Genomic DNA, 10927 nt, shown 5'->3' with positions numbered 1-10927 from the left:
TCATAAAAATAAATACATACGTAATACAATACCAGAGCGTCAAATCATCCCATAATATACAAACATCACTATTCTCTCGAAACTATCCTTACTAATACCAAAGGTTTACAAAACATGCCACCCATTATAATACTCACTCTCAAAAAGGGCAGTACAACAACCCCTCTACCTGCGAGCCTACTCCACTCGCCTACTTGGTTCACCTGAAAAACAATTCAACACTAGGATAAGCCAACACTCAGTAAGACGAAACATGCTATTACTAGTGTGTGGCTATTGAGTTATATCTCTGTATTTATAATATGATTTAGAAATAATATCATGGATAACTGAAATTGTAAATGCTGGTATAAATAACATATATTAAAACTATATAAATTTACTTTTCATAATACTACTACTATTTCTAGAAATCTACTTATACTTATAATATCTGAGAAAATTTTTCTGGATGGCTGTATGTCATGATTTAATCCCTCATGATAGGGTTGTGCAGCCCAAAGGTGGGACCTATCCTGACTGGCCTACCAAGGTAAGTCAACTGAACTCCGATAGTTTGATTGGCCCCCTCAATCCATAACTGATGGAGAGCCTGTCCCGACGTGGGCACGATTGACCTCATACCACTTACTATCTGAGTAAAGTGGTTGCACTCTGAACGGAATATCTGTATCGGATACCTGATCCGCTGTAATGCTTTATTTAATGGCTTGTAGTTTATGACAAGCCTTGGAGCTCCTCTTTTTATTTCAACTTTATTCTGAACATAGAAGGCTGCACAACTTCAAGGAGATTTACTTTTTCTAATTAATTTTTTGTCAAGTAAATCTAGAATTTATTGTTTGCAGTATTCAAGTAATTCCTTGTTCATTTGAATAAGTCTTCCTTTAGTGGGTATTTTGTCTTCTGTAAAGTCTTTGGTATAAGGTAATTTGACAGAATGTTTATTCCTATTCCAAAAGGCATTTGGAAGATTTGAACAAACTTCATTTTTAAGTTTTTCTTTAAATAAACCGATTTGAGCTTTAATTTCTGGATTTTGAATTTGTTCCTCTATTATTTTATGATGAATTTCTTTGGTTAAAAGTTGTATATGTTTCTTTTTATTTTGAAGATATATAATATACTATGATATATACACACACACACATATGTATATGTGTATTGGTTTAGTTTATGTAATTGTTGATTCATAAACATTAAAAATTGAAATTGAACCAATAATTAGAAAATATAAGGGGCAAAATGAAACCAAATAAAACAAAATTGTTAACAAAAATTTTGGTTCCATTTGGATTATATTATTGGTTCAATTCAATTTTTAAATATTTTTGATCAGCTAAGTTGTAATAGTTGTTGCCTTGTTACTTTAGGATCTAGAGTGTATAAAATTATTATTTACAAAATTTTTAATAAACAATTAAGATAAAATGATGACATGAATTTAAAATTTAATTAAAATATTAATATCTATAAAATTTTTATAATTTTGAAAATAATAATAAAAGTCAAATCTCAAAAAATATTTTTCAATTGTCATATACAATATTATTCTTGGAAAATTTTAAAAATAATTTTAAAATTGTAATTATATAAAATAATTAAAATTATTTTTATCTTATTATATATATTTAAAATTTATATTCTTTTACATTTTCCTTCTTCTAATCATATTTTAAACTTTTATTTGATTTTATGACAAAAATGAAAAATTTTTTAGCTTTAAAATTATTAACAAATAAATTGCTAATTTTTAATTTTAAAGTTTTTATTTTTTTATTTTTATTACTCACACTTATCTAAGTTGAAATGGCAGCCAAAAAAAAAAATATTAATACGAAAAAAGAACAACAACAATAACAATAATAATAATAGTAACAATAATAATAATAATTTTATTATTGAATTAATGAATGGTTTTTAATAATTTTAACTATAATAAATGAAGAATTTAAAAACGTATGAACATTAAATTATTAAAGTTACACGTTTTCTGCTTTTTTTCTTTACATTATTTAATTGTAAATATATCTATAATATTATTTTGTATTTTTCTTGGCTAATTAAAGCAAAATGATTCTTAAAAGAAAAAGAAAATAAATTCAAATCTTTATTTTAGACGGTGTTTGATAAAATGTGCATAGTTAATATGATAGTTACTAGTTAATGCACAGCATCAACTTAGTTATGGCCGTGTCTGTCTGTCCGACATGCTCTTGTAACATTGACTGTGTGGACTCGGCAACATCCCACCAATCACATTACGAGTTTGCGCGTGGGAGAGGCGGTCTGCTGACCCAGTCAAGCCAAACCCGGTGACTATATCACACCCACTTCGGAGATTCACTTGCATAGGCTCCTCCTCACCAGCGAGCGTGTTCCCTCAAGTTTAGATGAGTGATCCGACGGATATTATCGTCCGTTTTGGACGCGATAGAGACGCGTGTAGAGTGCGAGTGATCGCACCGAAGGCCAGCCCACTGGAAGGGAAAAAAGAAATGAGAGACGAAGACCAGCTCAGCCATTGTTTGGTGTGTAGCTCATCTTCTTTCGTTACGCTCCCTCTCCCTCTCCCTCTCCCCGGTCGTCTCCTGGTCTTCAAGAGCTTGCAATCTTCATCTCCGCGAAGCATTCTCTTCGATCTCTGTGTCTTCTTAGCTCATTCCCTTCAGAGGACTCCGTCATCGTGATCGCGGTCAAACCCTCTCGATCGAGGTAGATTTCTCTGTAATCCGTGAATTGGACGCCTAGATCGATATGTTCTCAAATTTCCATGGTCTCTTATTTTTTTTGCTTCTTCGGTTTTTCTTGCATCACTCTTTGAATTTTCGTCGCTGTTTGCTTTGGTTTGAGTAAATTTGGGGTAGATGTTGGTGGTGTTCTTGCCGTAAAGCTCCCAAAAATCTCGCCTCGGAAGGGTTTCTTGATGACTTTAGAGCTTTTATAAGATTTGACTTTTTTTTTTGTTTGATGTTTTTCTTTCAAGTTAAGAGAATCAGATTTAGATGCAGTTGGACGTTTTTATTTTCAGTTGTTAGATGTTTTTATTTTCAATTTCCTAGTGAACCTCAATTTTACAAATTTTTGTCGTCCTTGGAGGATCCTCTCTGATTAATCTGTGGGGTTTACTTTGGAAAACTGCCCTCTGAAAAGTCTTTGCATTCGAGAGATGTGAAGATTTGGGCTTGGCTTAACGTTTTGTCTTTGGTGTGTAAGATTAGGGCTTAAGATTTTGTCTTTTGGTCTAAATTTATCCTCAAGTTGGTTACGAGAAAAATGAGGGAAAATGAACGAAAATAGATGTTTAAATCTCTTGTTTATGCAATTCTGCTTTTCTAAAACTTGAGAAACTCTCCTTTAAATGTCATATCTTGATCAGCTAGCTAGGGAAAGGGTTTTTTTCTTTGCTGGTTTCATCAATTTTTTTTCCTTCCTTAATTTTATCAATGTCCTAACGGAGGATTAAGGTTTGTCGAAGTCTTGAGGAAAATTTTTAATTCAGTTTGCCCTATCATATGATTTAGATGTTTAGATCATAAGTTCATTGCAATTTTGATTCTTTCTTTCAGAGAAGGGTTCAAGCTTTGAAAAACTGATATGAAGAAGAATTTGTGCAATGAATTTGGTTTTTTAGGGTTTTGGTTAGCTGGGATTTGAGCCTGGAGAGTTCGATGCTGAAGAAATAAGAAGACTTTAGGGTCGTGCTTGTTGGTCAAGGAAGATGTTGGAGGGTCCGAAATTCACTGGAATTATAGGTTTAAACAACAATGAAAACAACTTCTATGATTTCTCACAAGGGTTTTACCATAAACTCGGGGAGGGTTCCAACATGTCGATTGACAGTTTTGGGAGCTTGCAAACGAGTAATGGTGGAGGTTCTGTTGCGATGTCTGTTGATAACAGCAGTGTTGGGTCAAATGATTCCCATACTCGCATCTTGAACCACCAAGGGTTGCGGCGTGTTAACCAAAATTATTCTGTTGCCCAGAGTGTTAATCACCGAGGAAGAGTCTCGCATGCCCTTAGTGATGATGCATTGGCTCAAGCTCTAATGGACAGTAGTTCCCCCACAGAGGGGCTTGAGAATTTTGAGGAGTGGACTATCGACTTGGGGAAGCTGAATATGGGGGCAGCTTTTGCTCAAGGGGCTTTTGGAAAACTCTACAAAGGCACTTACAACGGTGAAGATGTTGCTATCAAGATTTTGGAGAGGCCGGAAAATGACCCAGAGAAGGCACAGTTGATGGAGCAGCAATTTCAACAAGAAGTCATGATGCTGGCCACTTTAAAGCATCCAAATATTGTCAGATTTCTGGGGGCATGTCGCAAGCCAATGGTTTGGTGCATCGTTACGGAATATGCAAAGGGTGGTTCAGTTCGGCAGTTCTTGATGAAGCGACAGAACCGATCAGTGCCATTGAAACTGGCAGTCAAGCAAGCGTTGGATGTTGCAAGGGGGATGGCATATGTGCATGGACTTGGGTTGATTCATAGAGATTTGAAATCTGACAACCTTTTGATTTCAGCAGACAAATCAATCAAAATAGCAGACTTTGGGGTTGCCCGGATTGAGGTGCAAACTGAAGGAATGACACCAGAGACAGGAACATACCGCTGGATGGCTCCGTAAGTCATTCGATCCTTTTGCTGCCTATAATTCTTTTTCTTTTTTGTATGCTGTCTCCTTCATATTGTCCTGGATTGCTTTGCTAGCTTATCGTACAGCTTTTATTGTGTGGTTGTTTTTCTGAATTATGTTGGACATTCTGGTGGTTGCTATATTTGAACTTCCTTGTATGCAGGCATGGCATTTTGTTTGGTTGTGAGACTCCACTATGTCTTTTCAGTGCAAATTTTTATGCATGTTGTTCTGTTTAGTCTGTTGGAGAGAAATTATTTATGATGGCTGCTTTTCTTGAGAATGTTAGGGCCTGTTTACTTGTGGAAGACTGTTCTCATTTTCATTTTTAGTTTTTCAAAAAATTATAAAAAAGCCTGCTTATTTTCTGATTTCCAGGATTTGTATTAAAAAGGTAGAAAATAAAGGATTTGTTTAGTTGCTGAAAATATTTTTAATTTTCATTTCTAGATCCAAATGATAACAAAATTATATCTTGTTTTTCAAATTTTTGGAATTTATATAAGAAATCAGAAATCTTGAAAATAATTAAATGACTTTCTCCAACTTTCCTATACAAATTATAGAAAATTGGAAAATGAGGTGGCATAGTTGTAATTATTTGAAAAAAATGTAAATGGAAAATGAAACTGTTTTTCACAAATGCATTGTGCCAAAACTTTTTATTGTTTTTTTTTTTAATTATATAAATGTTGCAAATAGGCCCTTAACTTATGTCCCTAGAATATGCTGGATATCTCACACTTGCTGCTGTGAAGTTCCAATCAAATAATTTTAAGTTGCAAATTTGTTATTGTGCCAGTGGCCGTGTTGATATGTTTCTCATTGCCATGCATAAACTTGTTATGTGAGTGTGTGTATCCACTGGACGAAGAAATTTTGTATGTTTCTAATTTAATGGCTTCTGAATGCCCAATCATCAATGTTAATATGACTGTTATATGATTTGATTTGAAAGTGGTGAAAATACAAATAAAAATGAGTTATTACTATCACTATAAAATGCTGACTAAACATGTGATTTTTTTACATTATGACATGATCTATGTATAGGAGTACACCATTCACATGGGTGTCGTCATCTTCTTCTGATTTCAGGTTTATCTGGGCATGGGCTCATAACAAAGTAATGCTGTCTCTCTTTTTTAATTGCATAGGGCTCATAACATAGTATGTTTGACATGAATACTCTGGTCACAAAATATCTGTGCAGGACCTTGGGCACCGATGGTACACTAAGATTATGTTCTGTTTCTTTGCACATAAATCTTGGCTAATTGTTCCACAATCAGTCCATTCAACGCATCTGAGGTCCATGCTTGCTAGCTTCATCATTTGGTATCTTGATTCTGAATAATGAACATTGTGTTATACTGTTTCTTTTTGGGCGACAACTGATACATGTGATGTTGTTTGTTAGTTGATATTCAAAATGTGCTGTTAGCATGCTTTGTGCAATTGTGCATCTACATGTGTCTGGCTTTGAGTTGATTTGAATTATGGAGCAGTGAAAGGATCCTGGGAACTTATAGTAGTCCAAGATTATGTTCTGTTTCTTTGTGGGTCTTGGCTAATTGTTCAACCATCAGTCCATTTAACACATCTGATGCTCATACTTCCTAGCTTCATCATTTAGGTATCTTGATTCTGAATGATGAACTTCATTATACCGTTTTTGATCGGTGATAACTGATACATGTGGATGTTGTTTGATACTTAAGATAAAAAATTTGTTCGCATGTTTTGTTGCAATTGTGCATGTGTGTTTGCACATAGGTGCATGGCATCGAGTTGATTTGAATTATGGAGCAGTAAATGTTTAGTTGGAAATATTGCATTTTTTAATGATGAGAAGAATTAAGAACTTTAATTGATGGTGCATTCGTCGAATTTAACCAGTGCTATGAAATGGATTGACTAAAAATTTTCTGTTACTGGTGACTTCATTAAAATTCTAAGGTGATGACATTTTAAAGTTCCCATGATGTTAAATAATATGGTAATTAGTAGAAGGCTTTTGAACTTTCAGTTGATCGACCTTGTGATTCTTGATTTCGCATCATTGCCTAGGGAGCTTGGCCAGATAAATCAAAGATTGAAAATTACTTTTGGCAGTGATGTGTGTTGTGAAGTGGGTGGATTTGATAAGCTTTGTTAAACTAACTGAACCTGTCTGAATCGTGTGAGATGAGCCAATTGCAATTATGTTCGAGGTTTCTCATAACTATGTTATGTATGTGGACTTTCATGATTTAATAAATTTTATGTGTGTTATCTATTAGTTTTATGCATGCCTATGTAAAAGTAACCGATTGTATCTGATTACTGTTTTTTTTTAATTAAAAAAGGAATTGTATTAAGAAAAGAAAAAAATTACAAACTAAAAACGGACCAGAAATCCTGAAGAAAAAGTGAATAAACAATAGAAGAAAAAAAAAACTAATTAAGAAAACCCCTTCCCATAATTATTTACCGAACACTGCATATTAGCTAATTAATAAAACTAATCTGCTTACGGTAGTATTAGTAACACGACACTCTCTAAGGTTGTTTAGTTACTCCTGATTTTATTTCATGATTAAGTTTCATTTGTTTCGTTCTTTTGCATTTAATATCTACTGCAAGGTTAAAATTATGTTGTTTGAGGCCTATTGGCCTGTGCAGAATCTGCAGAATAGGGCTGATCGGCCAAACAAAAAGGGTTGTGTTTTTTAGTCTTGATTTATAATTTTGTGTCATTTAAATGATTAGAAGTTTAAGAAAATAGTCATGTAAGGCATTCCTTATTTGATATGATCTTAATATGCAGGTTAGGTTTCATTTTCACTTTTTTTTATTTCTGGTTACCACTGACTTTTTTATGGCTAAGTGACTTGAATAGTTGGCCATGCCTGACTTCATGCGGTTGAAGATTGGGGTGGATCTTTTGTTATGATCTTACTATGCAGGCTAAGTGACTTTTTTATTGTTAATCTTTTGTTCATGGGCCTGGATCCTGGCCATTTATGATAAGGTGGCCTTGTGGTGGTGTCAATAATGCTGCTTGGGGTGGCCGAGCAGTGGGGTAGTTGGTGGTGGCGATAGCTGTTGGAAAGATGTTGTGATGATGGTCTACAGTTACTTTGGGTTTAGTAATATTGATACAGTTAGATCTTACAAAAAAGAAAAAGGATCTTAGTTTCTTGTAGGATGAAGCTTGGCATAAGAGTGCTGCTGGCTCTCTGTTAGCTTGTATACAACTTCAAGGCTATTGCAACTTGTGCTGTTCACAGAAACCTGGTAACTTTGAACTTTGAGTGGGACAAAATCAGGATCTATATATTTGCGTCTGTCCCTTTACTGCTAGAGAGTAATTAATTATTACCAGCTTTAACTATGGTCCTCGTGATTAGCATTATGTTCTTTTATAGTCTTTCTTTGTGCCTTATTATGAACAAAATCTAGTCATCACATGGAGTGAACAGTAACAACATTTCACCAATTTTTCCTGGCCATTTTTTTGGTTCTGCATATCTTACATTTAGCAGAGTTGAATGAGTTGCATTTTATGTGTTTTCACTTCGTAGTTTGCATTCTGTCTGTGGATGTGCAGGGAGATGATCCAGCACAGGCCCTACACACAGAAAGTAGATGTCTATAGCTTTGGAATTGTTCTGTGGGAACTCATCACTGGAATGCTCCCCTTCCAGAACATGACTGCTGTGCAGGCAGCATTTGCAGTTGTTAATAAGGGTGTAAGACCAGTCATTCCCAATGACTGCTTACCTGCTCTTAGCGAGATCATGAATCGTTGTTGGGATGCCAATCCTGATGTGAGGCCACCCTTCTCTGATGTTGTCAAGATGCTTGAGAGTGCAGAGACCGAGATAATGACTACAGTCCGCAAGGCCCGTTTCAGGTGCTGCATGGTCCAGCCGATGACAGCAGAGTAAGCAGGGAAAAGAAAAAAAGTGGAAGCAAAGCAGCACATTTGGATGTGGTAAGAACAGAGAGAAAAGAAAAAGATATATGGGAAAAGTTTTTTCAAAAAAAAAGAAAAAGGGAGGAAGCTAGAAAATGTGATTTTTCTTAGCTTTTGTGTATTTATCCGGGTCAATTTCTTTTGTCAGATTTGAAAAAAAAAGAAGAGGGAAAGTTACAATAACCTGCTGCTTTCTGGTTTTTCTATCTTAATGGATATGTTGCTGAATTAGTAGGAGAAAGGATATTTGCTGTGTATGTGTACATCTGTGTTAACCTGCCATTGTTTAGTTGATTTATTTTGCTGCTGCTGCTACTACTAGCCTACTACATTTTCATCTCATTTGTGCTCCGCATGTCCGTACGTGTTCTACTGATTCTCTCTTGAATGAACAAAGCTTTTGCATCCTATAAAGGCCTAAACTTTCCAATAGTAAAAAAAGTTTTTGTTCCACATGAGCTTGAGCTTGAGCTTGAGCTTGAGCTTGAGCTTGAATCTGTCGGTTAGTCGTGCATAATAACTGGCCAAGCAGCCGGAAATCCCTTTTAGGAAACAAAATGTGCATGAGGAAAACGCGGACTTTGTACTTTTCCCGCCTACTACTCTCCACATGAATCAACTAGGAAAAGTGAGAATTATTTTTTATTTCCTCAACCAAGCAGAATGTCAGGATTTATTTATTTATTTTTATTTCTTAGGGAATGCAGGAAAAATAGTCCCCTGTAAGGACATTTCAGAAATTTCACTCAGATGGGATGCTAATCTCATGCAAAAATTTTGGTGTGGGGGCAGATTAATAGCTAGATGTCCATGTTGATGTTTGGTTCAACGTGGGGTTAAGATAGATTATCATTATGTTAGTAGCATTTAATCAGTTATAAAAAATGAGGTTTTAAATTGTTTTTCATGATGACAATAAGTGATTTTCCTTTATATATATATAAAACGCATTTGCTTCCTTGTTTTTGAAATGTCACAACAATTAAAACAATGGATTGTTTTGTTAAGATTGATCTGGTTAAATGAGACGAGGAAAATATTAAATGCCTATTTGGTCCATGGAAATTTAAAAATGGTTGCCTTTGGAATAATTTTTTATTATCAATTAAAAAGAATATTTTATTATTATTATTAGTAAACATGTGGCTTGAGGTGCATATAAATACATAAATATTATTGCCAAGTTACAAACATTTTTATAATTTTTAATGAAATTTAAAAATATTTTTAGCACAAGTTAATAATATATATCGTCATAATTTAGTGTACAAGTTTTAAAGTGTGGATACTCGAAAGTAAAAAAATATATTTTATCTAAAATCATAAAATACATGCACATACATGTATGAAATACTATTATGATACCACATAAATATACGAATAAAAAAAATCTTAAATATAGGATATGATATGATGGAGATGCTCTAACTAAAATTATACAAAATATTATTTGATTATTTATGTAATATTATACATAAAAATATTTAACAAATGCATTTTTTACTATTTTTTATTTTTTTAATAAAAAATTTCAATGTATAAATTCTTTCAAATGAAAATATTAACAAATTTATCACAATTTTTAAATTGTGATTTTCAAGCTAAAATAGTTGTTGTGATATTTTATTTACTGGATGATCAATTAATGAGTTTTTTAAAATTTTAAATAAAATTAAAATTTATTATTTGGATGTATTTTTAGGTCTATAATCTTATTTCAAAATTTGAACTTTTTTCCTCCTCATTTAATTGGTCTATATATAGATCTTGTTGGGGTAAGTTTTGGGCATGCATACGGTGGGAAAAAGAGTGAGGAACACTAGAAAAACTAGGGATTTGTGTATACATTGCTTAGGGATCCATTAGGTTTTATGTTATCATCTCTTCTCTTTCCATTTTCTTCTTACCATTTTCTGTGTGAATTGAGTGTTTTTTCTTCAAGTCAGTCACTTTTACCATCCTCTTTAATTTCCTATGCATGATTTATTTCATTTGATATTTTGGTTATGAGTTTGTGTGTAGGATTAAATAAAGATGGCATGTTTAAAAAGATGGAAGTGTTTCATTTGGTATTATTTTTTTTGAAAAGGAGCATGTTTTCAAAATGATTTGCATGTTTACTACGTATGCATGTTGAAATTTAGTCTTTATATGTCATTTATGATAAGTTTAGAGTAGAATGGTATTATGATTTTACGAAATTTGCTTGAAAAAATAATTTGCTTTAGGATAGAATTTGCACATAAGAGGTCAACCCGCCATGAAGGCATGATTGGTTAGGTTTTAATGCATGGATGGTCAATCGATCATTAAGTGTAGTCAGTACA

General features: G+C 33.6%; 1 protein-coding gene across 2 annotated transcripts; it reads left to right on the top strand.

Annotated features, from left to right (window-relative positions):
* The first annotated feature begins 2351 nt into the window (after positions 1 to 2351).
* On the top strand, positions 2352 to 8915 carry LOC131165671 (serine/threonine-protein kinase STY13-like). Of its 2 annotated transcripts, none has more exons than XM_058123661.1 (3): positions 2352 to 2715; positions 3635 to 4626; positions 8232 to 8915. In XM_058123661.1, exons 2-3 carry the CDS (start codon positions 3722 to 3724, stop codon positions 8569 to 8571), a joined length of 1245 nt encoding a protein of 414 aa, XP_057979644.1. In that variant the 5' UTR covers positions 2352 to 2715; positions 3635 to 3721; the 3' UTR covers positions 8572 to 8915. The 2 variants fall into 2 exon arrangements, with proteins under 2 accessions (XP_057979644.1, XP_057979643.1); XM_058123660.1 differs by having other exon boundaries at positions 2354 to 2715; positions 3570 to 4626.
* Positions 8916 to 10927: the final 2012 nt, after the last annotated feature.

This window comes from Malania oleifera, chromosome 10, assembly GCF_029873635.1.
Source record: "Malania oleifera isolate guangnan ecotype guangnan chromosome 10, ASM2987363v1, whole genome shotgun sequence".
NCBI lineage: Eukaryota > Viridiplantae > Streptophyta > Magnoliopsida > Santalales > Ximeniaceae > Malania > Malania oleifera.
The sequence above is the reverse complement of the archived record's forward strand: the minus strand, read 5'-3'. Positions and strand labels throughout refer to the sequence as shown.

Coding starts and splice junctions, on each gene's coding strand:
- LOC131165671 (XM_058123661.1), top strand. CDS start 3,722: ATGTTGGAGGGTCCGAAATTCACTGGAATTATAGGTTTAAACAACAAT. Junction 4,627..8,231: donor ACATACCGCTGGATGGCTCC/GTAAGTCATTCG, acceptor GTGGATGTGCAG/GGAGATGATCCAGCACAGGC.